This window comes from Chiloscyllium punctatum, chromosome 34 (genome assembly GCF_047496795.1).
Source record: "Chiloscyllium punctatum isolate Juve2018m chromosome 34, sChiPun1.3, whole genome shotgun sequence".
Taxonomy (NCBI): domain Eukaryota; kingdom Metazoa; phylum Chordata; class Chondrichthyes; order Orectolobiformes; family Hemiscylliidae; genus Chiloscyllium; species Chiloscyllium punctatum.
In genome coordinates, this window is record NC_092772.1 from 55,756,577 (window position 1) to 55,782,680 (window position 26,104).

The 26,104-nt window shown below is 54.1% G+C and overlaps 1 protein-coding gene across 3 annotated transcripts in view; it reads left to right on the forward strand.

The window, feature by feature from the left end:
- The window catches only part of LOC140458867 (ICOS ligand-like), a 34,229-nt gene extending 8,652 nt beyond the window's left edge, over positions 1-25,577 (forward strand). For all 3 annotated transcript variants that reach the window (XM_072553568.1, XM_072553569.1, XM_072553567.1), the window contains exons 4-6: positions 13,821-14,147; positions 15,994-16,293; positions 24,072-25,577. In XM_072553568.1, coding sequence (XP_072409669.1) covers positions 13,821-14,147; positions 15,994-16,293; positions 24,072-24,187 — 743 coding nt within the window. In that variant the 3' untranslated portion in view covers positions 24,188-25,577. The remainder of the gene's footprint in view (positions 1-13,820; positions 14,148-15,993; positions 16,294-24,071) is intronic.
- The last annotated feature ends 527 nt before the right edge of the window (positions 25,578-26,104 follow it).

Here is a 26,104-nt window from a genome sequence, read left to right on the forward strand (position 1 = left end):
CCTCCGAGCCAGGAAGGTTCAGGGGGAGACAGAATCAGGGCGTTCAGAGTCCCCAGGGTCTCGATCGAGTCGGTGGGGGAGAGGCTGTTCCCGGGAGCAGGAGGGTGCGTCACCAGAGGGAGACGGATTAGAGAGAATAGGGAAAAGGAGCAGAACTTTTGATGAGGGGTGGGGGAGGGAGAGAGACAAAGGAGTATTTGTGTTTTTCTTTGACCCAGCGAGTCTTGGATTCACTGCCTCAAAGGGAGAAAGGTCAACAGGAACATTCGAGGGGTGAATCCTGAAAGGTGACCTGACGGGGGAATGGAGCAGGAGGGGGAGTCAAAGGGGGAGATATTTCAAAGAAGCAGAGCTGATCTGATGGGCCGAATGGCCTTCTTCTGCTGCGTGTAACTCTGAGGATCCAAAACTTTCTAAAAGGCCCGTTGCCATTCTTAGTGGTCAAAGGCAAAAGATCAGGGGACGCAGTTTCCTAATCGGTTCACCAGAAACAGAACATCTTCTGGACACTCAGAGACTAATTGCAGTGAGATCCAGACTGTAGACACTCAGAGACTAATTGCAGTGGGATCCAGTCTGTAGACACTCAGAGACTAATTGCAGTGGGATCCAGTCTGTAGACAGTCAGAGACTAATTGAAGTGAGATCCAGTCTGTAGACACTCAGAGACTAATTGCAGTGAGATCCAGACTGTAGACAGTCAGAGACTAATTGCAGTGAGATCCAGTCTGTAGACAGTCAGAGACTAATTGCAGTGAGATCCAGTCTGTAGAAGGTCAGAGACTAATTGCAGTGGGATCCAGACTGTAGACAGTCAGAGACTAATTGCAGTGGGATCCAGTCTGTAGACAGTCAGAGACTAATTGAAGTGAGATCCAGTCTGTAGACACTCAGAGACTAATTGCAGTGAGATCCAGTCTGTAGACAGTCAGAGACTAATTGCAGTGAGATCCAGTCTGTAGAAGGTCAGAGACTAATTGCAGTGGGATCCAGACTGTAGACACTCAGAGACTAATTGCAGTGAGATCCAGTCTGTAGACAGTCAGAGACTAATTGCAGTGGGATCCAGACTGTAGACACTCAGAGACTAATTGCAGTGAGATCCAGTCTGTAGACACTCAGAGACTAATTGCAGTGGGATCCAGACTGTAGACACTCAGAGACTAATTGCAGTGGGATCCAGTCTGTAGACGGTCAGAGACTAATTGCAGTGAGATCCAGTCTGTAGACAGTCAGAGACTAATTGCAGTGGGATCCAGTCTGTAGACACTCAGAGACTAATTGAAGTGAGATCCAGTCTGTAGACGGTCAGAGACTAATTGCAGTGAGATCCAGTCTGTAGACGGTCAGAGACTAATTGCAGTGAGATCCAGTCTGTAGATACTCAGAGACTAATTGCAGTGGGATCCAGTCTGTAGACTGTAAGAGACTAATTGCAGTGAGATCCAGTCTGTAGACAGTCAGAGACTAATTGCAGTGGGATCCAGTCTGTAGACACTCAGAGACTAATTGCAGTGGGATCCAGTCTGTAGACGGTCAGAGACTAATTGAAGTGAGATCCAGTCTGTAGACACTCAGAGACTAATTGAAGTGAGCTACTTTGGGAGGTCAGTGAGAGATTAATTGTATCTTTGAGACAGTTTGAGTGCTTTTACTTGAGCTACAATAAATCCATTTCGCAACGCGTCCAAGTTCATTTCATTGGGAACAGTACGCCACGCTCCTTCTTCAAACCTCTCCCACCCCCTCCCCCCATTGGCTCATGTGTCCGAGATGCTGAGGCATAATGAGCTATTGAACTACAGCTGCATCGCAGCTTGTCCCAATACTATTCCCACCCATTTAAGATGGCCGTTGCTGGAGAAACTCGTTACGCCTGGCAGCATCACTGGGTAGGGAGACAGTGAACCTTTCAGCTCCAGTGAGTGTTCCTGAGAACAGATAGCAGCTGGGAAAATTTAGGTATTTATCTGATGTTGCCAGGGTTGGAGGGTTTGAGCTACAGGGAGAGGCAGAACAGGCTGGGGCTGTTTTCCCTGGAGCGTCAGAGGCTGAGGGGTGACCTTATAGAGGTTTATAAAATCATGAGGGGCATGGATAGGGTAAATAGGCAAAGTCTTTTCCCTGGGGTGGGGGAGTCCAGAACTAGAGGGGCATAGGTTTAGGGTGAGAGGGGAAAGATATAAAAGAGACCTAAGGGGCAACTCTTTCACCCAGAGGGTGGTACGTGTGTGGAATGAGCTGCCAGAGGATGTGGTGGGGGCTGGTACAATTACAACATTTAAGAGGCATTTGGATGGGTATATGAATAGGAAGGGTTTGGAGGGATATGGGCTGTGTGCTGGCAAGTGGGACTAGATTGGGTTGGGATATCTGGGTCAGCATGGACGGGTTGGACCGAAGGGTCTGTTTCCATGTTGTACATCTCTATGCTATGACAGGAGGCAGAGTGGAAAAGGAGTGAGTGTTTACGGTGGAGCCCAGAGACAGAGAGAGAGAGAGAGAGAGTTAGCAAGACAGAGGAGCCAGGGAAATGAGAGACCCTGCTCATGTAATTTGTTCGTGAGTAGGAATGGGTCAGTTGGAATCCTACAGGAATCTGAAGGCAGAGACATTGACTCTGGAACCCCATGGTGAAGAGGCAAGCAACTGGAAATTTAATGACTCAATCTTCATCTCACTCCTTTTGTCTGCCTTGGGATAAATCCCGACATTTTCCGGGCTACCGTCTGTCCTGAGGAAGGCTCACGGGACCTGAAACGTCTCTCTGTCTCTCTCTGCCAATGTTGCTGAGTTTCTCCAGCGATTTCAATCTCTGGTTCGGATCTTCACCAGACTCTGTCTCAATTGGGGTGTGATCAGGATTGGGACGAGCTGCGCTACCCCAGCGTCTCGTACACATTCTGTGCTTTGTTTTCCCGTTTTGGTCCACTGTTGACATATCGAGCGGGGAACCTCTGAAGAGCTTTGGAACTCAGCCCCAAGTTAATTGTTGCTTGAGAATATTTTGTACAGCCTTGGGGAATACTCAGAAGTTGGATCCAGAAAAAGTTGACTTCAAGTGGTAGAAAGCAGGAAGTCGGGTTTTGGTTCGGAAATAACACTTCAGTTGTCAATGCACAGCTGAGGATTTCCATCTTGCGCCAATCAGGACAGATTGCAAGAAATCAAAACTTCAGACAACCCAAACAACAGGCTGGTGGCCATCTTAGTGCAGTCGGCAGCGAGTCAGTCTCACACACTGAAGGTCCTGAGCTCAATCCTCAGAGAAGGCAGGTTTCTGGGGTGGCACGGTGGCTCAGTGGTGAACACTGCTGCCTCACAGCACCAGGGATCCAGGTTCGATTCCACCCTCAGGCGACCGTCTGTGTGGAGTTTGTACGTTCTCCCCGTGTCTGCGTGGGTTTCCTCCGGGTGCTCCGGTTTCCTCCCACAGTCCAAAGATGTGCAGGTTAGGATGGATTGGCCATGCTAAATTGTCCCATAGTGTCCAGGGATGTGTAGGTTCCAGGGATGTGTAGGTTAGGGTGGATTGGCCATGGGAAATTGTCCCATAGTGCCCAGGGATGTGCAGGTTAGGGTGGATTGGCCTTGCTAAATTGTCCCATAGTGCCCAGGGATGTGTAGGTTAGGGTGGATTGGCCATGCTAAATTGTCCCATAGTGCCCAGGGATGTGTAGGTTAGGGTGGATTGGCCAGGCTAAATTGTCCCATAGTGCCCAGGGATGTGTAGGTTAGGGTGGATTGGCCATGCTAAATTGTCCCATCGTGCCCAGGGATGTGCAGGTTAGGGTGGATTGGCCGTGCTAAATTGTCCCATAGTGCCCAGGGATGTGCAGGTTAGGGTGGATTGGCCATGTGAAATTGTCCCATAGTGTCCAGGGATGTGTAGGTTAGGGTGGATTGGCCATGCTAAATTGTCCCATAGTGACCAGGGATTGCAGGTTAGTGTGGATTGGCCATGCTAAATTGTCCCATAGTGCTCAGGGATGTGCAGGTTGGGATGGATTGGCCATGCTAAATTGTCCCATAGTGCCCAGGGATGTGCAGGTTAGGGTGGATTGGCCATGCTAAATTGTCCCATAGTGCTCAGGGATGTGCAGGTTGGGATGGATTGGCCATGCTAAATTGTCCCATAGTGCCCAGGGATATGCAGGTTAGGGTGGATTAGTCAGGTGATAAATGTAGAGTAATAGAGTAGGGGAATGTGTCTGGATGGGATACTGTTTGCAGGGACGATATGGACTTGTTGGGCCAAAGGGCCTGTTTCCAAACTGTAGAAGTCTATGAACGCGGCTCAACTTGGCACCCAATCAGGAGACTAGCAACCCTGTCATGCAAGTTGTCATGAAATTTGGCACTCTTGCAAGTGTCCTGATGGAGACCAGATGTATGTCTCTCCCTAATTGCATGATCCAACGCCAAGCTTTCTGTAACAAAGATTTGGCACTGCAGATCAGCAGAGCTGCCATAAAAATGACCGTGTTGAGGGATTGCGGACGGAGGAGGGGAAGGTTACACTGAGCGATGGCTGTCAGTGATAAACTGTGGGCTGGCCGAATGACCCCATCTCTGGGAGGGGGTGAGGGATGGAGGAACACCTCAGGCTAATCCTGCTGATAGGAATAAAGAACATTCTAGACCAAGAGGGCGGCACGGTGGCACAGTGGTTGGCACTGCTGCCTCACAGCGCCAGAGACCCGGGTTCAATTCCTGCCTCTGGCGACTGCGTGGGTTTCCTCCGGGTGCTCCGGTTTCCTCCCACAGTCCACAGATGTGTAGGTCAGGTGAATTGGCCATGCTAAATTGTCCCGTATTGTCAGGTGAAGGGGTAAATAAAGGGGAATGAGTCTGGGTGGGTTGCTCTTCGGAGGGTCGGTGTGGACTTGTTGGGCCGAAGGGCCTGTTTCCACACTGTAAGTAATCTAATCTAGACCAGGAACAGGCCCCTCCAAACCTGTGCTAATTCAGATCCTCCATCTAAAACTGTCACCTATTTCCTAAGGATCTGTCTCCCTCTGTCTCCCTGCCCATTCATGTGTCTGTCTGGATACATCTTAGATGATGCTATTGTGTCCGTCTCTACCACCTCCCCTGGCATCACGTTCCAGGCACCCACCCCCCTCTGTGTAAAGAACATCCCACACACATCTCCCTTAAACCTTTCCCCTCTCACCTTGAACTCGCGACCCCTAGTCATTGAGCTCCCCCACTCTGGGGAAAAGCTTCTTGCTATCCACCCGGTCTATCCCTCTCATGGTTTTGTAGGCCTCAGTATGTCCCTCCCCTCAACCTCCATCTTTCTAATGAAAATAATCCAAAATCTCCTCATAGCCAGCGCCCTCCATTCCAGGCAACATCCTGGTGAACCTCCTCTGCACCCTCTCCAAAGCGTCCACATCCTTTTGGTAATGTGGCGACCGGAACGTGGCCCAACCAAAGTCCTATACAACTGTAACGTGACCCGCCAACTCTTGCACTCAATACCCTGTCCGATGTAGGAAAGCCTGCCGTAGGCCTTCTTGACCACTCTACTGACCAGCGTTGCCACCTTCAGGGAACAATGGACCCGAACACCCAGATCTCTCTGTACGTCAATTTTCCCTGGAACGTTTCCATTTACTGTACAGTTCGCTCAGGAATTGCACCTTCCAAAATGTATCACTTCGCATTTGCCCGGATTGAACTCCATCTGCCATTTCTCTGCCCAACTCTCCAATCTATCTATATTCTGCCGTATTCTCTGGCAGTCCCCTTCACTGTCCGCGACTCCACCAATCTTAGTGTCAACTGCAAACTTGCTAATGAGGCAACAGTTACCCTGTATGTAGATCACAACCAACAGTGGGCCCAGCATGGATCCCTGTGGAACACCAATGGTCACAGGTCTCCATTTTGAGAAGCTCCCTTCCACTACTACTCTCTGTCTCCTGTTGCCCAGTCAGTTCTCTATCCATCTGGCTAGTACACCCTGGACCCCATGCGACTTCACCTTCTCCATCAGCCTACCATGGGGAACCTTATCAAATGCCTTACCAAAGTCTATGTATATGGCACCTACAGCCCTCCCCTCATCAATCAACATTGCCACCACTCCAAAGAATTCCATTCGGTTTGTAAGACACGACCGTCCCTGTGCAAAACCATGTTTCCCATCGGTGATAAGCCCATTTTCTTCCAAATGGGTATATATCCTATCCCTTAGTATCTTCTCTACCACTGACATCATGCTCACCGGTCAGGAATTACCTGGATTATCCCTGCTACCCTTCTGAAACAAGGGGACAGCATTAGCAATTCTCCAGCCTATCATGACCTCCCCCTTGCTGCAAAGACATCTGTTCAAGCCCCAGCTATTTCCTCTCCCCCCCTCCCTCAGTAACCTGCGGTAGATCCCATCTGGACCTGGGGACTTGCCCCAACTTAACGCCTCTCAGAATACCCAACACTTCCTCCCTCCTTATGGCGGATTGACCGAGAGTAATCAAAGATCTAATCCTAACCTCAACGTCCGTCATGTCCCGGTCCTCAGTGAATAACGATGCCAAGTACTCATTAGGAACCTCTCCCATTTTCCCTGACTTCATGCATAATTTCTGCCTTTGTCCTTGAGTGGACCAACTCTTTCCCTCATTACTATCTCACTCCTAATATACAAAATAAAAAGCTTTGGGATTTTCCTCAGCCCTGCTTGCTAAGGATATCTCATCACCCCTCTGAACCCTCTTGGTTCCTCGTTTCAGATTGGTCCTACATTCCCGATATTCTTCCAAAGATTTGTCTGTCTTCAATCGCACCAGACCCAATGTGCGCATCCTTTTTCATCTTAGCTAGTCTCACCTCTGTCAACCATGGTTCCCTAACCTTGCCACTTCTCTCCCTCATTTTCACAGGACCATATCTCTCCTGAGCTCGAACCACCCTCTCTTGAAAAGCCTCCCGCATATCGAATGTGGATTTCCCTACAAACAGGAAGGGGATGTAAATCCACTTCTCTGGAATTCAGGGAAGCTAGGAGGGCAAGCACAAGCTTAGCAAAGTGTTCAGGAGAAATCCTCCCCAACCTGCCTCATCAGTCTCTGTCCGGAAGGGAAATCTGCTGTGCTTACTCGTGACTCCAGGTCACCCGAGTGACGTCATATCTTAGACGAGTGACAGTGTGGAGGGAGTTTTCCCAGCCTGGTGCAGTGCAATGGCTGAAACTTTACTCTGTATCTAACCCCGTGCTGTCCCTCTCCTGGGACTGTTTGATAGGGGACAGTGTAGAGGGAGATTTACGCTGTATCTAACCCCGTGCTGTCCCTGTCCTGGGAGGGTTTGATGGGGGAAAGTGTAGAGGGAGCTTTGCTCTGTATCTAACCCTGTGCTGTCCCTGTCCTGGGACTGTTTGATGGGGGACAGTGTAGAGGGATCTTTACTCTGTATCTAACCCCATGCTGTCCCTGTCCTGGGAGTGTTTGATGGGGGACAGTGTAGAGGGAGCTTTACTCTGTATCTAACCCCGTGCTGTCCCTGTCCTTGGAGGGTTTGATGGGGGACAGTGTAGAGGAAGCTTTACCCTGTATCTAACCTCGTGCTGTCCCTGTCCTGGGAGTCATAAAGATGTGTAGCATGGAAACAGACCCTTCGGTCCAACCCGTCCATGCTGACCCAGATATCCCAACCCAATCTAGTCCCACCTGCCAGCACCCGGCCCATATCCCTCCAAACCCTTCCTATTCATATACCCATCCAAATGCCCCTTAAATGTTGCAATTGTACCAGCTTCCACCACATCCTCTGGCAGCTCATTCCATACACGTACCACCCTCTGGGTGAAAAAGTTGCCCCTTAGTTCCCTTTTATATCTTTCCCCCTCTCACCTTAAACCTATGCCCCTCTAGTTCTGGACTCCCCCACCCCAGGGGAAAAGATTTTGTCTATTTACCCTATCCATGCCCCTCATAATTTTGTAAACCTCAGCGTCCGACGCTCCAGGGAAAACAGCCCCAGCCTGTTCAGCCTCTCCCTGTAACTCAAACCCTCCAACCCCGGCAACATCCTTGTAAATCTTTTCCGAACCCTTTCAAGTTTCACAATATCCATTTGATTCCAGAGCATTCACATGATTTTATAAACCTCCAACCTGCCATCGTCAGCAACAAATGAACTGAGGACATCCTGAAGGCACGAGGATCAGTCTCAAGTCAGTGGTGGGTAGGGTGGTGGGGGGGGGGGGAGGTGGGGAGTGAAGATTCATCAAAGGGATAGGTACAGGATCAGTGAGACAGTGGGGAAATTGGCAGATTGGCTGTAACATGGCCAATTGTGAGATTGCCCATGTTACAGGCACAGGAGGAGGGCGTTCAATCCGCCAAGCCCATTCCGTCCTTCAGTAAGAACACCCGTGGGCCAATTCCACACCCCTGGGCCCATATCCCTTCAGATCATGGGTTCACAAAAGAAAGACACCTCTCTCGGATTCCAGCTGAACACCTGACCCACTGCCGTGGGTCAAAGGGATTCCTCACGTCTCTTCTCAAAGCTCTGGCCATCATTCTCAGGCTCAAACCCAACTGGGTCTTTTTATCTACCCAGGAAGCATTGAGAGGCAGGGAGCATAAAATGCCAACGGATGTGCAGGTTAGGGTGGATTGGCCATGGGAAATTGTCCCATAGTGCTCAGGGATGTGCAGGTTAGGGTGGATTGGCCATGCTAAATTGTCCCATCGTGCCCAGGGATGTGCAGGTTAGGGTGGATTGGCCATGGGAAATTGTCCCATAGTGCCCAGGGATGTGTAGGTTAGGGTGGATTGGCCATGCTAAATTGTCCCATAGTGCCCAGGGATGTGCAGGTTAGGGTGGATTGGCCATGCTAAATTGTCCCATAGTGCCCAGGGATGTGCAGGTTAGGCTGGATTGACCATGGGAAATTGTCCCGTCGTGCCCAGACTCAGGAGATGAGTAGTGAGAAATGCAGGGTCACTGGGATAGAGTGGTTCTTGGTGGGATGCTCTTCGGAGGGTCAGTATGCACTCAACAGGCTGAATAGCCTGCTCCCCCACTTTGTCGGGGTTCTGTGATTTTCTTTTTTAGGAAGTCAAATCATAAGTTAGGGCAGGTACAGCAAGTGGCTCAGAATATGAACAATGTTTTTGACATGTCCTGTGAGGGAAGTGGGTTGTACGAATGGGGAAGTTTTGGTAGACCCTGTCAGGGCTCTATGGAGACCACAAGCAGCGTAACGAAAAATGGTTTTTCCAGAAGGAAGTGCTCGCATTGGAAACGGTTCAGCAAAGGTTCGCTTGAGTGTCCCTTGGAAATCCTTGCCTTGTGAGATCTTTTGGGAAAAATGTTTCCATGGTGTCATTCACCGCCCACAGGCACTGAGTCCATCAGGCGTAAAAACAGAAGCAGACCATTCAGCCCTTCGAAACTGCTCCGCAGTTCAACAAGATGGTAACTGATCTGATCGCCCTCAGCTCCACACTCCTGCCTGTTCTCTGTAAGATTGGGTTCCCTCGACTGATTGAAAATCAACCCCATTGTTGTGGTCTGGAGTCAAGTGAAGGTCTAGAGTGCTACGTTTGGGAGATTTCCCTCCCTAAATTCAAAAACGAATTGGCTTTTGTTTCCGATGACGGAATAAACCATTGGGCTAGCTTCGAATCATAGAATCCCTACAGTGTGGAAACAGGTCCCTTGGCCAAACAAGTCCAAACCGGCCCTCCAAAGAGTAACCCATTCCCCTACATTTATCTCTGAGTAGTCTGAGGGAAATGGGTCTGGCTGGGTTGCTCTTCGGAGGTCGGTGTGGACTGGTTAGGCTGAAGGGCCTGTTTCCACACTGTAGGGAATCTAATCTAATCCACCCTAACCTGCACATCCCTGGACACTATGGGACAATTTAGCATGGCCCATCCACCCTAACCTACACATCCCTGGGCACTATGGGACAATTTAGCATGGCCAATCCACCCTAACCTACACATCCCTGGGCACTATGGGACAATTTAGCATGGCCAATCCACCCTAACCTACACATCCCGGGACACTATGGGACAATTTAGCACGGCCAATCCACCCTAACCTGCACATCACTGGGCACTATGGGACAATTTAGCATGGCCAATCCACCCTAACCTACACATCCCGGGACACTATGGGACAATTTAGCACGGCCAATCCACCCTAACCTACACATCCCTGGACACTATGGGACAATTTAGCATGGCCAATCCATCCTAACCTATACATCCCTGGGCACTATGGGACAATTTAGCACGGCCAATCCACCCTAACCTGCACATCCCTGAGCACTATGGGACAATTTAGCATGGCCAATCCACCCTAACCTGCACATCCCTGGACACTATGGGACAATTTAGCACGGCCAATCCACCCTAACCTACACATCCCTGGGCACTATGGGACAATTTAGCATGGCCAATCCACCCTAACCTGCACATCCCTGGACACTATGGGACAATTTAGCATGGCCAATCCACCCTAACCTGCACATCCTTGGGCACTATGGGACAATTTAGCATAGCCAATCCACCCTAACCTGCACATCCCTGGGCACTATGGGACAATTTAGCATGGCCAATCCACCCTCACCTACACATCCCTGGACACTATGGGACAATTTAGCACGGCCAATCCACCCTAACCTACACATCCCTGGACACTATGGGACAATTTAGCATGGCCAATTCATCCTAACCTGCACATCCTGGGCACTATGGGACTATTTAGCATGGCCAATCCACCCTAACCTGCACATCCCTGGACACTATGGGACAGTTTAGCATGGCCAATCCACCCTAACCTGCACATCCCTGGGCACTAGGTTGCATGGCTGATCCACGCAAACCCTACACATCTTTGGGCTGAGAGAGGGTGCTGGAGCAAACCCACGCAGACACGGTGGAGAATGTGCACCCAGACAGTCACCTGATGCTGGAATCGAACCTGGGACCCTGGCGCTGGGAGGTAGCAGTGCTCATCACTGAGCTACCCCAGCCTTCCGACTGAAAGAAAGTACATCCAGCTATCAGAAAGTGCCATAGACTTAGCCCCAGAAGATTAGTCAGGAGTTCAGAAGAGATTTCCCAGGATAATGCCGGGTTCAAGAGGGTTTGAGTTATAAGGAGAGGCAGGAGAAGCTGGGAGCTGTTTCACTGGAACGTCGGAGGTTGAGAGATGTCCTGATGGAGGTTAATGAAGTCATGAGGGTTATGGATAGAGTTGATAGTAGGAATCTGTTCCCGAGGGTGGGGGGGCGGGGGAGTTCAAGTGTAGGCTACATATTTAGAAGGTGAAAGGAGAGAGAGATTTCAAAAAGACGTGAGTGGCAAGTATTTTTTTCACCTGGAGGGTGGTCCGTGTGTGGAATGAGCTTCCTGAGGGAGTGGGGGGTGTGGGGACAGTTACAATATTTAAAAGACATTTGGATAAGGATATGGACAGGAACAGGTTGGAGGGAGATGGGCCAGGAGCAGGGCAGATGTGGGACTGGCTTAGTTTGGGGATTATGGACTGGTTGGGCCGAAGGGTCTGTTCTCGAGCTGTGGGACCAATCCAGTGAGAACGTTACTGCATTCACCATTTTGACCTGCTGCCCATTGGGGTTAAGAGGAAGGAAAAGGTGATCTTATTGAAGCTTAGAAGATCCTGAGGGATCATTTTGGAGGATGATCTAAAAGCAAAGGGGGGAGGAGACAGTTTCAGAATAAAGGGTTTCCCTTCAAGAACGATGGAAGTGAACAGGGCAACACTTCTCTCAGGGTCGTGAGCAGAGGGATAGTCTCATGAGCAAAGGCTGAACTGGTTGGGACTCTACTCCCTGGGGGTTTGGAGAGAATGAGAGGGGGATCTGACTAGAACAAACAGGGGGATGGACAGGGTCAATGCTGGGAGGGTGTTACCCCCCCCCGCCACCAATGGGAGAGGCCAGGACCCAGGGGGCACCGTCTCTGAATAAAGGGGCACCAATTTCAGACAGAGATGGGGAGGAATCCCCTCTCTCTGAGGTTGGTGTGTCTTTGGAACACCATTACCACAGAGAACTATGGGGTGGGGTCCTTGTGTATAGTTAAGGCTGAGATAGATTTCCGATCAGTCGGGGAATCACGGGGAAAGGGGAGGTGGGGAACGTCGGATCAGCCACGATCCTGTGGAATGGGCGGGGCTAGTCTCAATGGGCCAATGACCTGTTTCATATGAAGTTTTGGGTTCCACCCCCCCTCCCCCAAAGAGCTTGGAGGGAGTCTGGGCCATTGGAGAGAGAGAGCACTGAGAATTGGAAATATTCCCACGGAACGAAGGCTTGGGGGAAGTTGGTTGGCGTCTGAGAGTGTTCGCTTACCCAGAAGGAAGTGGGATCCTTAATTCCAGGAGGTGGGGTAGGGTAGGGGGTGGAGAGAAAACAGCACAGCAGCGCCCAGATGGAGGGCAAGGGGGAGGGATGAGGGCAGAGTGGAGATTGGCGCACACCGCGCACGGGTAGTGACAGGCCAAATGGCCAGATTGTGCAATGGTCCCACAGTTGCTGCAGCTGTACAGGACTCTTGTGCGGCCGCAGTATTGCATACCGCATTGCAGGAAGGATGTGGAAGGTTTGGAGAGGGTACAGAGGAGATTTACCAGGATGCTGCCTGGTATAGAGGGAAGATCTTACAAGAAAAGGCCGAGGGACTTGAGGCTGTTTTCATTAAAGAGAAGAAGGTTGAGTGGTGACTTAATTGAGACATATAAGATAATCAGAGGGTTGGATAGGGTGGACAGGGAGAGGGTTTTTCCTCAGGATGGTGATGGCTAGCACGAGGGGGCACAGCTTCAAATTGAGGGGGTGATAGATATAGGACAGAAAAGACCAGAAGAAATTAGTGGCCCATTGAGCCCACTCCGCCATTCAATCACAATTGATGGACATTTCAACACCACTCACCGCACTCTCCCCTTAATTCCTTGTGTGATATAAGAGATGTCAGAGGGTGGTTCTTTACTCAGAGAGTAGTAGGGACGTTGAATGCCCTTCCTGCAACAGGAATAGACTCACCAACTTTAAGGGCATTTAATTGGTCATTGGATAAGCATATAACGTCATACAGCAGGGAAACAGACCCTTCGGTCCAACCCGTCCATGCTGACCCAGATATCCCAACCCAATCTAGTCCCACCTGCCAGCACCCGGCCCATATCCCTCCAAACCCTTCCTATTCATATACCCATCCAAATGCCCCTTAAATGTTGTAATTGTACCAGCCTCCACCACATCCTCTGGCAGCTCATTCCATACATGTACCACCCTCTGTGTGAAAAAGTTGCCCCTTAGGTCTCTTTTATATCTTTCCCCTCTCACCCTAAACCTATGCCCCCTAGTTCTGGACTCCCCTTTGTCTATTTACCCTATCCATGCCCCTCATAATTTTATAAACCTCTATAAGGTCACCCCTCAGCCTCCGACGCTCCAGGGAAAACAGCCCCAGCCTGTTCAGCCTCTCCCTGTAGCTCAGATCCTCCAACCCTGGCAACATCCTTGTAAATCTTTTCTGAACCCTTTCAAGTTTCACGACATCTTTCCGATAGGAAGGAGACCAGAATTGCACGCAATATTCCAACAGTGGCCTGACCAATGTCCTGTACAGCCGCAACATGACCTCCCAACTCCTGTACTCAATACTCTGACCAATAAAGGAAAGCATACCAAACCACCTTCAATGGATGAGAGTGGAATAGTTCAGGTTTGATGGGCTTCAGACTGGTCCCACAGGGCGGTACTGTGCTGGAATATTCCATGTTCTCATTCTTTCTCCCTCCTCTTGTGTTCCCAACAGCTTCTGCTTGCAATGGGGTTCGGGAACAGAACGTGACGGGCCAGGTCGGGGGTCAGGTGATCCTGCCGTGTTACCAGAATGGCGCCAAACGGGTGTACTGGCAGACGGAGGCCGACAGCGAGGTGGAAGTAGTGAACACATTCTGCGCTGGAGCGCCGTGCGGCAAAATCAGCGCCCGCTACGTCAACCGCTCCCATTTCCTGGACGAGCCGTTGAAGGGTAACTTCACCCTCCGTCTCTGGGCTCTCGGTCCCCGCGATGAGCTGACCTACCAGTGCGTGACACAGGATCCACTCTTGTGTCACAGGTTCCAAATAAATATCGAAGGTACGGGCAGCTCTGAGTCGAAGGGGTGGGGTGGGGTGGAGGGGGTGGGGTGGGGTGGGGTGGAGGGGGTGGGGTGGGGTGGAGGGGGTGGGGGGGTGGGGAGCAATTTGGTTTCGAAACGGCGCGGAGAGAGAAGGCCATTTGGCCCGTCCTGTCCATTCTGCCCAAACCCTCGCCCACTGCGGGGCTCCCACCCGAACACTTTCAGAGCGGAGGATGGTGACGAGAGCAGGCACAGGCCCTTCGGCCCATCGGGACTGCGCCGACACAAGGCGCCTTCAAATCCGTCCTCTCCCGCCCGCCCCGCCCTCTTCATAAGGCCATGGGAACCAAACACTCCCCACCCTTCGCTCGAATCCCCTCGAATCCTCCTGCTCTTTGCTTTAAATCTTTCCCCCCACCCCGCCTCCGTTATTGACCCTGTTGCTAAAGGGTAAACGTTCCTCCCTCTGCTCAATCCACGTCCCTCAGAACTTGGTACACCCCAGTCATATTCCACCTCGACCTTCACCTCAGATTTCTCAAATACAGCCTCAACTATAACCCATAATGCCCGGGGATGTGTAGGTTAGGGTGGATTGGCCATGCTACATTGTCCCATAGTGTACAGGGATGTGCAGGTTAGGGTGGATTGGCCATGCTAAATTGTCCCATTGTGTCCAGGGATGTGTAGGTTAGGGTGGATTGGCCATGCTAAATTGTCCCATAGTGCCCAGGGATGTGTAGGTTAGGGTGGATTGGCCATGCTAAATTGTCCCATAGTGCCCAGGGATGTGTAGGTTAGGGTGGATTGGCCATGCTAAATTGTCCCATAGTGTCCAGGGATGTGCAGGTTAGGGTGGATTGGCCATGCTAAATTGTCCCATAGTGTCTAGGGATGTGCAGGTTAGGGTGGATTGGCCATGCTAAATTGTCCCATAGTGTCTAGGGATGTGCAGGTTAGGGTGGATTGGCCATGCTAAATTGTCCCATAGTGCCCAGGGATGTGCAGGTTAGGGTGGATTGGCCATGCTAAATTGTCCTATAGTGCCCAGGGATGTGCAGGTTAGGGTGGATTGGCCATGGGAAATTGTCCCATAGTGCCCAGGGATGTGCAGGTTAGGGTGGATTGGCCATGGGAAATTGTCCCATAGTGTCTAGGGATGTGCAGGTTAGGGTGGATTGGCCATGGGAAATTGTCCCATAGTGCCCAGGGATGTGTAGGTTAGGGTGGATTGGCCATGGGAAATTGTCCCATAGTGCCCAGGGATGTGTAGGTTAGGGTGGATTGGCCATGGGAAATTGTCCCATAGTGCCCAGGGATGTGCAGGTTAGGGTGGATTGACCATGTCCCATAGTCTCCAGGGATGTGCAGGTTAGGGTGGATTGACCATGTCCCATAGTCTCCAGGGATGTGCAGGTTAGGGTGGATTGGCCATGGGAAGTACAGGGCTGAAAATGTGTTGCTGGAAAAGCGCAGCAGGTCAGGCAGCATCCAAGGAGCTGGAGAATCGACGTTTCGGGCTTGAACCCTCCTTCAGGAAACGTCGATTCTCCTGCTCCTTGGATGCTGCCTGACCTGCTGCGCTTTTCCAGCAACACATTTTAGCTCGGATCTCCAGCATCTGCAGTCCTCACTTTCTCCGTAGGGAATGCAGGGGAAGGGGTGGAATGCTGATGGGTCTGAATGGGCCGAATGGCCTGCTTCCATTCGAGAAGTGGAGAGGATGGGCTCTGATCAAGGGGTTTGTGCCAATGAAAGGGCGTAAGATGTCCTCTATCCAGGACAGCGCTCCAATCCTCTGGGGGATACATCCTCTGATTTTCCCATTGCTGATGAATCCTGTCTGTCTCTTGACCTGTCCAGCACAGCAAGGTCGGCCAAAGATTAGTGTCCCAGAGACGCGTGTTCACAAACCGGGGGAAGAGGTGATACTGATCTGTACGGTCAGAGGTGTATACCCAAAGCCACAGCTGACATGGGTGAACACCAGAAATAATACAGACCTCCCACAGAACCGAGTGCAGACGAGAGCAGAGGAGGGCGCAGACGGACTGTACAATGTGACGAGCACGCTGAGATTACAGCCAAACAACACCGATCACATCATTTGTCAAATCATCAACTACAAGACTGGACGGGTCACTCAGTCAGACAAATACACAGGTACAGGGCTGATGGGGTACTGCTGGGTCATGGACACATTGACAGGGGAGGGTCAGTGCTGAGGGAGCGCCGCACTGTCGGAGGGTCAGTGCTGAGGGAGGGCCGCACTGTCGGAGGGTCAGTGCTGAGGGAGCACCGCACTGTCGGAGGGTCAGTGCTGAGGGAGTGGGCACTGTCGGAGGGTCAGTGCTGAGGGAGCACCGCACTGTCGGAGGGTCAGTGCTGAGGGAGTGCCGCACTGTCGGAGGGTCAGTGCTGAGGGAGCACCGCACTGTCGGAGGGTCAGTGCTGAGGGAGTGCCGCACTGTCGGAGGGTCAGTGCTGAGGGAGTGGGCACTGTCGGAGGGTCAGTGCTGAGGGAGGGCCGCACTGTCGGAGGGTCAGTCCTGAGGGAGTACCGCACCGTCGGAGGGTCAGTGCTGAGGGAGCGCCACACTGTCGGAGGGTCAGTGCTGAGGGAGTGCCGCACTGTCAGAGGGTCAGTACTGAGGGAGTGCCACACTGTCGGAGGGTCAGTGCTGAGGGAGTGGGCACTGTCCTGATTGACACCATTTGCCTGTCGGGTCTTGGTCACACCCACTGCCTGTACCCAGTGGTTTCCTGTTCTAAGGGAAGGCAGGAAATGTGTCTGTAAGTTTCCACTGTTGTGGTCAACATGGAACACATGATCTTTCAGATCGGGAAGTGTGAAGAGTAATGTTTTACTCGTGTGTGTGTGTGTGAGGGGGGGGGGGTGGGAATGAGGAGCCTTTAAGATAAATTTTAATGCCAATTTTAAATAAGTTTTCATCAAGGCATATTTTAAACCTTGAGACATGGTGATCCAAATTCCTATTGAAACCCGGACAGACGTTACTATGGCGATTGAGATTGGCACAGTCTGATTAACAGGATGGAACAAGGCCAAAGGAATGTTCCAGATCACCTGATTGTGCAGTGTACAGCTGTGGGCCACAAACACCTTCGGCACTGACTCTCCAGGAATGTTCCAGGGCTGGCACAGTGGCTCGGAGGTTAGCACTGCTGCCTCCCTGCACAAGGGAGCCAGGTTCGATTACACCCTCGGGCAACTGTGCCCGTGTGGAGATTGCACATTCTCCTAGTCTCTGGGCAGATTGGCCATGCTATGTTACCCATAGTGCCCAGGGATGTGTAGGTTAGGGTGGATTGGCCATGGGAAATTGTCCCATAGTGCCCAGGGATGTGTAGGTTAGGGTGGATTGGCCATGCTAAATTGTCCCATAGTGCCCAGGGATGTGCAGGTTAGGGTGGATTGGCCATGCTAAATTGTCCCATAGTGCCCAGGGATGTGGAGGTTAGGGTGGATTGGCCATGGGAAATTGTCCCATCGTACCCAGGGATGTGCAGGTTAGGGTGGATTGGCCATGCTAAATTGTCCCATAGTGTCCAGGGATGTGTAGGTTAGGGTGGATTGGCCATGGGAAATTGTCCCATAGTGCCCAGGGATGTGTAGGTTAGGGTGGATTGGCCAGGCTATATTTCCCACAGTGTCCAGGGATGTGTAGGTTAGGGTGGATTGGCCATGGGAAATTGTCCCATAGTGCCCAGGGATGTGTAGGTTAGGGTGGATTGGCCAGGCTATATTTCCCACAGTGTCCAGGGATGTGTAGGTTAGGGTGGATTGGCCATGGGAAATTGCACAGTGATGTCCTTGAATTCCAATCTTGCAATCACAATGGCAAAACTTATTACCAGCATCTGTTGCCCTCTGTCCCGAGTTGCCCCCCTCCTAAACCCCCCCAGAAGGTGGGGGTGAGCTGTTTTGTTGAACCGCTGCAGTCCATGTGCTGTGGGTCAACCTACAATGTCCCTGAGGGAGGGAATTCCAGAATTCGGACCCAGGAAGGAACGACCGTTTGTATTTCCAAGTCGGGAGGGTGTGTGGAGGGGAACTTACTGAGTGTCGGTGGGGGAGGGAGGGGATGGTACACACTGCTGTTACTGAGGGTCGGTGGGGGGAGGGAGGGGATGGTACACACTGCTGTTACTGAGGGTCGGTGGGGGGGAGGGAGGGGATGGTACACACTGCTGTTACTGAGGGTCAGTGGGGGGAGGGAGGGGATGGTACACACTGCTGTTACTGAGGGTCAGTGGGGGAGGGAGGGGATGGTACACACTGCTGTTACTGAGGGTGGGGGGAGGGAGGGGATGGTACACACTGCTGTTACTGAGGGTCGGTGGGGGGAGGGAGGGGATGGTACACACTGCTGTTACTGAGGGTCGGTGGGGGAGGGAGGGGATGGTACACACTGCTGTTACTGAGGGTCAGTGGGGGGAGGGAGGGGATGGTACACACTGCTGTTACTGAGGGTCAGTGGGGGGAGGGAGGGGATGGTACACACTGCTGTTACTGAGGGTCAGTGGGGGGAGGGAGGGGATGGTACACACTGCTGTTACTGAGCGTCGGTGGGGGGAGGGAGGGGATGGTACACACTGCTGTTACTGAGGGTCGGTGGGGGGAGGGAGGGGATGGTACACACTGCTGTTACTGAGGGTCAGTGGGGGGAGGGAGGGGATGGTACACACTGCTGTTACTGAGGGTCAGTGGGGGGAGGGAGGGGATGGTACACACTGCTGTTACTGAGGGTCAGTGGGGGGAGGGAGGGGATGGTACACACTGCTGTTACTGAGGGTCAGTGGGGGGAGGGAGGGGATGGTACACACTGCTGTTACTGAGGGTCGGTGGGGGAGGGAGGGGATGGTACACACTGCTGTTACTGAGGGTCAGTGGGGGGAGGGAGGGGATGGTACACACTGCTGTTACTGAGGGTCGGTGGGGGGAGGGAGGGGATGGTACACACTGCTGTTACTGAGGGTCGGTGGGGGAGGGAGGGGATGGTACACACTGCTGTTACTGAGGGTCGGTGGGGGGAGGGAGGGGATGGTACACACTGCTGTTACTGAGGGTCGGTGGGGGGAGGGAGGGGATGGTACACACTGCTGTTACTGAGGGTCGGTGGGGGGAGGGAGGGGATGGTACACACTGCTGTTACTGAGGGTCGGTGGGGGGAGGGAGGGGATGGTACACACTGCTGTTACTGAGGGTCGGTGGGGGGAGGGAGGGGATGGTACACACTGCAGTTACTGAGGGTCGGTGGGGGGAGGGAGGGGATGGTACACACTGCTGTTACTGAGGGTCGGTGGGGGGGAGGGAGGGGATGGTACACACTGCTGTTACTGAGGGTCGGTGGGGGGAGGGAGGGGATGGTACACACTGCTGTTACTGAGGGTCGGTGGGGGGAGGGAGGGGATGGTACACACTGCTGTTACTGAGGGTCGGTGGGGGGAGGGAGGGGATGGTACACACTGCTGTTACTGAGGGTCGGTGGGGGGAGGGAGGGGATGGTACACACTGCTGTTACTGAGCGTCGGTGGGGAGAGGGAGGGGATGGTACACACTGCTGTTACTGAGGGTCGGTGGGGGGGGAGGGAGGGGATGGTACACACTGCTGTTACTGAGCGTCGGTGGGGAGAGGGAGGGGATGGTACACACTGCTGTTACTGAGGGTCGGTGGGGGGGGAGGGGATGGTACACGCTGCTGTTACTGAGGGTCGGTGGGGGGAGGGAGGGGATGGTACACACTGCTGTTACTGAGCGTCGGTGGGGGGAGGGAGGGGATGGTACACACTGCTGTTACTGAGTGTCGGTGGGGGGGAGGGAGGGGATGGTACACACTGCTGTTACTGAGGGTCGGTGGGGGAGGGAGGGGATGGTACACACTGCTGTTACTGAGTGTCGGTGGGGGGAGGGAGGGGATGGTACACACTGCTGTTACTGAGGGTCGGTGGGGGGAGGGAGGGGATGGTACACACTGCTGTTACTGAGGGTCGGTGGGGGGGAGGGAGGGGATGGTACACACTGCTGTTACTGAGGGTCGGTGGGGGGAGGGAGGGGATGGTACACACTGCTGTTACTGAGGGTCGGTGGGGGGAGGGAGGGGATGGTACACACTGCTGTTACTGAGCGTCGGTGGGGGGAGGGAGGGGATGGTACACACTGCTGTTACTGAGCGTCGGTGGGGGGAGGGAGGGGATGGTACACACTGCTGTTACTGAGCGTCGGTGGGGGAAGGGAGGGGATGGTACACACTGCTGTTACTGAGCGTCGGTGGGGGGAGGGAGGGGATGGTACACACTGCTGTTACTGAGTGTCGGTGGGGGAGGGAGGGGATGGTACACACTGCTGTTACTGAGGGTCGGTGGGGGGAGGGAGGGGATGGTACACACTGCTGTTACTGAGGGTCGGTGGGGGGAGGGAGGGGATGGTACACACTGCTGTTACTGAGGGTCGGTGGGGGGGAGGGAGGGGATGGTACACACTGCTGTTACTGAGGGTCGGTGGGGGGAGGGAGGGGATGGTACACACTGCTGTTACTGAGGGTCGGTGGGGGGGAGGGAGGGGATGGTACACACTGCTGTTACTGAGGGTCGGTGGGGGGAGGGAGGGGATGGTACACACTGCTGTTACTGAGGGTCGGTGGGGGGAGGGAGGGGATGGTACACACTGCTGTTACTGAGCGTCGGTGGGGGGAGGGAGGGGATGGTACACACTGCTGTTACTGAGCGTCGGTGGGGGGAGGGAGGGGATGGTACACACTGCTGTTACTGAGCGTCGGTGGGGGGAGGGAGGGGATGGTACACACTGCTGTTACTGAGCGTCGGTGGGGGGAGGGAGGGGATGGTACACACTGCTGTTACTGAGGGTCGGTGGGGGGAGGGAGGGGATGGTACACACTGCTGTTACTGAGGGTCGGTGGGGGAGGGAGGGGATGGTACACACTGCTGTTACTGAGGGTCGGTGGGGGGGAGGGAGGGGATGGTACACACTGCTGTTACTGAGCGTCGGTGGGGGGAGGGAGGGGATGGTACACACTGCTGTTACTGAGCGTCGGTGGGGGGAGGGAGGGGATGGTACACACTGCTGTTACTGAGCGTCGGTGGGGGGGAGGGAGGGGATGGTACACACTGCTGTTACTGAGGGTCGGTGGGGGGAGGGAGGGGATGGTACACACTGCTGTTACTGAGGGTCGGTGGGGGGAGGGAGGGGATGGTACACACTGCTGTTACTGAGGGTCGGTGGGGGGAGGGAGGGGATGGTACACACTGCTGTTACTGAGCGTCGGTGGGGAGAGGGAGGGGATGGTACACACTGCTGTTACTGAGGGTCGGTGGGGGGGGGGAGGGGATGGTACACACTGCTGTTACTGAGGGTCGGTGGGGGGAGGGAGGGGATGGTACACACTGCTGTTACTGAGGGTCGGTGGGGGGAGTGAGGGGATGGTACACACTGCTGTTACTGAGGGTCGGTGGGGGGAGGGAGGGGATGGTACACACTGCTGTTACTGAGGGTCGGTGGGGGGGGGGAGGGGATGGTACACACTGCTGTTACTGAGGGTCGGTGGGGGAGGGAGGGGATGGTACACACTGCTGTTACTGAGGGTCGGTGGGGGGAGGGAGGGGATGGTACACACTGCTGTTACTGAGGGTCGGTGGGGGGAGGGAGGGGATGGTACACACTGCTGTTACTGAGGGTCGGTGGGGGGAGGGAGGGGATGGTACACACTGCTGTTACTGAGGGTCGGTGGGGGGAGGGAGGGGATGGTACACACTGCTGTTCCTGAGGGTCGGTGGGGGGAGGGAGGGGATGGTACACACTGCTGTTACTGAGCGTCGGTGGGGAGAGGGAGGGGATGGTACACACTGCTGTTACTGAGGGTCGGTGGGGGGGGAGGGGATGGTACACGCTGCTGTTACTGAGGGTCGGTGGGGGGAGGGAGGGGATGGTACACACTGCTGTTACTGAGCGTCGGTGGGGGGAGGGAGGGGATGGTACACACTGCTGTTACTGAGTGTCGGTGGGGGGGAGGGAGGGGATGGTACACACTGCTGTTACTGAGGGTCGGTGGGGGAGGGAGGGGATGGTACACACTGCTGTTACTGAGTGTCGGTGGGGGGAGGGAGGGGATGGTACACACTGCTGTTACTGAGGGTCGGTGGGGGGGAGAGGGGATGGTACACACTGCTGTTACTGAGTGTCGGTGGGGGGAGGGAGGGGATGGTACACACTGCTGTTACTGAGCGTCGGTGGGGGAGGGAGGGGATGGTACACACTGCTGTTACTGAGGGTCGGTGGGGGGGAGGAGGGGATGGTACACACTGCTGTTACTGAGGGTCGGTGGGGGGGAGGGAGGGGATGGTACACACTGCTGTTACTGAGGGTCGGTGGGGGAGGGAGGGGATGGTACACACTGCTGTTACTGAGTGTCGGTGGGGGGGAGGGAGGGGATGGTACACACTGCTGTTACTGAGGGTCGGTGGGGGGAGGGAGGGTATGGTACATACTGCTGTTACTGAGGGTCGGTGGGGGAGGGAGGGGATGGTACACACTGCTGTTACTGAGGGTCGGTGGGGGAGGGAGGGGAGGGTACACACTGCTGTTACTGAGTGTCGGTGGTGGGGAGGGAGGGGATGGTACACACTGCTGTTACTGAGTGTCGGTGGGGGGGAGGGAGGGGATGGTACACACTGCTGTTACTGAGGGTCGGTGGGGGAGGGAGGATATGGTACACACTGCTGTTACTGAGGGTCGGTGGGGGGAGGGAGGGGATGGTACACACTGCTGTTACTGAGGGTCGGTGGGGGGAGGGAGGGGATGGTACACACTGCTGTTACTGAGGGTCGGGGGGGAGGGAGGGAGGGGATGGTACACACTGCTGTTACTGAGGGTCGGTGGGGGGAGGGAGGGGATGGTACACACTGCTGTTACTGAGGGTCGGTGGGGGGAGGGAGGGGACGGTACACACTGCTGTTACTGAAGGTGGGTGGGGGAGGGAGGGGATGGTACACACTGCTGTTACTGAGGGTCGGTGGGGGGAGGGAGGGGATGGTACACACTGCTGTTACTGAGGGTCAGTGGGGGAGGGAGGGGAGGGTACACACTGCTGTTACTGAGTGTCGGTGGGGGGGAGGGAGGGGATGGTACACACTGCTGTTACTGAGGGTCGGTGGGGGAGGGAGGGGATGGTACACACTGCTGTTACTGAGGGTCAGTGGGGGAGGGAGGGTATGGTACACACTGCTGTTACTTAGCGTCGGTGGGGGGGAGGGAGGGGATGGTACACACTGCTGTTACTGAGCGTCGGTGGGGGGAGGGAGGGGATGTTTGTGGGTGTGGGGCCAATCCAGCGGGGGGCTGCTCTGTCCCTGGATGGTGTCGAGCTTCTCAAGTGTTGTTGGAGCTGCCCCCGTCCAGGGGCAAGTGGGGAGTATTCCCTCACCCTCCTGCCTTGGGCCTTGTCGATGGTGGGACAGGATTTGGGGGGAGTCAGGAGTGGAGTTACTCGCTGCAGGATTCCCAGCCTCTGACCTGCTCTTGGAGCCGCCGTGTTTATGTGGTGGGTCCAGTTGGGATTCTGGCCCATGGTAATCCCTGGGATGTTGACAGTTGGGGATTCAGTGATGGGAACCCCGTTAAACTGAAAGGTGCAATGGCTCGAGTCACTCTTGTCAAAGCAGGCTCTTGCTGAGCAGTTGTTTCCATTGAACTTTGCTGAAGTGGTTGGCTCATTCCATCAAACTGGGTGATGTTCAAGATGATTAGATGGTGCTTGAACACCCGACAGTGTTGTGTGTGTGCAATCTCGGTTCCAGAGAGTGCCAAGCACTGGGAGATTGAGGAGACAGTGTTTGGGGTGGTCACATAGGAACAATACAAAGACCTAACACTCACAAAAATGTTTGTTTCTGTTCTCTTACAGGGTTCACGGATAGTGGACCATTATATACACGCGGTGCTGGCTCAACCCTTCACACATGTCTGCTCGTCATCGGAATCCCAGTCTTCACTCAATACTTCCTTTCACTGACCCTCTGACAGTGTAGCACTCCCTCAGTACTGACCCTCCGACAGTGCCCACTCCCTCAGTGCTGACCCTCTGACAGTGCCCACTCCCTCAGCACTGTCCCTCCGACAGTGCCCACACCCTCAGCACTGACCCTCCGACAGTGCGACACTCCCTCAGCACTGACCCTCCGACAGTGCGGCACTCCCTCAGTACTGACCCTCCGACAGTGCCCACTCCCTCAGCACTGACCCTCCGACAGTGCGGCACTCCCTCAGTACTGACCCTCCGACAGTGCCCACTCCCTCAGCACTGACCCTCCGACAGTGCCCACTCCCTCAGCACTGACCCTCCGACAGTGCCCACTCCCTCCGCACTGACCCTCTGACAGTGTAGCACTCCCTCACTACTGACCCTCCGACAGTGCCCACACCCTCAGCACTGACCCTCCGACAGTGCCCACTCCCTCAGCACTGACCCTCCGACAGTGCAGCATTCCCTCAGCACTGACCCTCCGACAGTGCCCACTCCCTCAGCACTGTGACCCTCGGACAGTGTATCACTGTGTGTGTGTGTGTGTGTGGCCTGTGATCGGAATCGAACAGTATTCCTCGTGGGAATGACGGAAACAGTGTCCCAGACTCTGAGCCCCCTCGACATGGCACCCAAACAGCAACAGAACTTGGACTGACCTTAGGACGTACCTTGCTGTGAACGCTGCTCCAGGATCATGACCAGAGCTAACTCCCCCAATCTCCGCATCCCCGTGCGTGTGTGGATACAAAGATGACAAGGAGATGGAATGGTTTTCCGATCGGAGTTGGCACTGACGAGGCCTGACACCTGGAGCTGCTCGCGTTGACTGTGAAATCCCCGCCATTCCCTCTCTATTCGAACCGAAAGCTGTGGATGTCCCCATCCAATCCACCTCGACCCCCCCCTCACCCTCTTCCCCCACCCCACCCCCAGTTCAGGCCCAGTCCTCATTCTCCCATTCCCCAATCCCAGCTCAAACACCAAGCTGCTGCCGAAATACATCCCAACATTACCCACAGCCACTGCTCCCTATCCTGGGAGGGTCTGACAGGGTCACTCACAGATGAACACTAAAAATCTCCTCCAGCCCTTACACCCCCTCCAGCCCCTACACCCCCTCCCTATCTCTGTAACCCCCTCCAGACCCTACACCCCCTCCCTATCTCTGTAACCCCCTCCAGCCCCTACACCCCTCCCTATCTCTGTAACCCCCTCCAGCCCCTACACCCCTCCCTGTCTCTGTAACCCCCTCCAGACCCTACACCCCCTCCCTATCTCTGTAACCCCCTCCAGCCCCTACACCCCTCCCTATCTCTGTAACCCCCTCCAGCCCCTACACCCCTCCCTATCTCTGTAACCCTCTCCAGCCCCTACACCCCCTCCCTATCTCTGTAACCCCCTCCAGCCCCTACACCCCCCTCCCTATCTCTGTAACCCCCTCCAGCCCCTACACCCCCCTCCCTATCTCTGTAACCCCCCTCCAGCCCCTACACCCCCCTCCCTATCTCTGTAACCCCCCTGCTATCCTTGCCTCCTCAGCGTCAGCTTCCCCCCTCCCCGATTCCTGCTGCTCCTGCATTGGGGGCTGGGTCCCCAATGGCCAGGGCTCTGAGTTCAGGAATTCCCTCCCGGAATATTTCCGGGGCTCCTCGTTCGACTCAGTTTGTCCAAATCTGACCGGATTGGTCACGGGCGAATATTTCACAATGTGGCTCCATTTCTCACACGTTTGTTGCACCTTACGATGTTTTGTAAAGATTTATAAAGTTGAATTTTCTATTTTAATGCAAACGTTTCATCTTGTTTCTTCGTTTTGTAAGGCATTTTCAGACTGACAGAAACTGTGGTATCTGACACAGACCAATCCTCCCTTTAAACACTGGTCTGAGGAGTGAGGCCAGGGAGACGGTCAA